Here is a 655-nt window from a genome sequence, read left to right on the forward strand (position 1 = left end):
GGGGCGGGGAGGCGAGGCCTGGTGGCATGTGGAGCGGCGTGAAGCTGGCCCAGCCAGAAAGACACTCGTACGCAAGTGCACGGCCACGCCCTCCCCACACACGCACACACACTCTCTCCCCCCTGTCTCTCTCTGTCTCCGACACATACAAACTCACACACACGCACGCAAGGCCCGTTCCACACACAGCCACACATGTACTCAGATACATGGAAATGCTTACGCACGCACGCACGCACGCACGCACACACACACGCAAGCACGTACCTTCTGGCCTGCAGTCAGCAGCGCCACCTCTGTCGGCGCGCCCGTCGGCTTGTACACCGTCTGCCCGGTCGCCTCGTCCGGCCCCTTGCTCAGCGCGGAGTCGTTGCACAGCAGGCCGCCCTCTATCAGCCGCCGCAGCGCCCCCGCCCCCGCCGCGTCGAGCGGCGCGCCGGGCGCGTCCCCGGACGCGTCTGCGATCGTGAACTCGCCGATCGGCGCGTAGCCGACGCCGCCGATGTGGTAGGCTGTGGAAGCCGTGCGAACGCGGACTGCGGTCATCTCGTTCTTGGTGAGAGTGCCTGTCTTGTCAGAGCAGATCACGTTGACGCTCCCGAGTGTCTCCACCGCGGGCTGCGGAAAACAGGCGGGGTTTGGCAGGGGCGGGGGG

General features: G+C 67.0%; 1 protein-coding gene across 1 annotated transcript in view; it reads right to left on the bottom strand.

Moving 5' to 3' along the window:
- The window catches only part of MNEG_14206 (hypothetical protein), a gene marked incomplete at both ends in the record, with an annotated part of 5,077 nt that extends 4,531 nt beyond the window's left edge, over positions 1–546 (bottom strand). The window contains one exon of the mRNA XM_014037322.1: positions 268–546. Coding sequence (XP_013892776.1) covers positions 268–546 — 279 coding nt within the window. The remainder of the gene's footprint in view (positions 1–267) is intronic.
- Between the last annotated feature and the right edge of the window lie 109 nt (positions 547–655).

The sequence above is a fragment of the Monoraphidium neglectum genome (genome assembly GCF_000611645.1).
Source record: "Monoraphidium neglectum strain SAG 48.87 unplaced genomic scaffold scaffold04324, whole genome shotgun sequence".
Classification (NCBI taxonomy): domain Eukaryota; kingdom Viridiplantae; phylum Chlorophyta; class Chlorophyceae; order Sphaeropleales; family Selenastraceae; genus Monoraphidium; species Monoraphidium neglectum.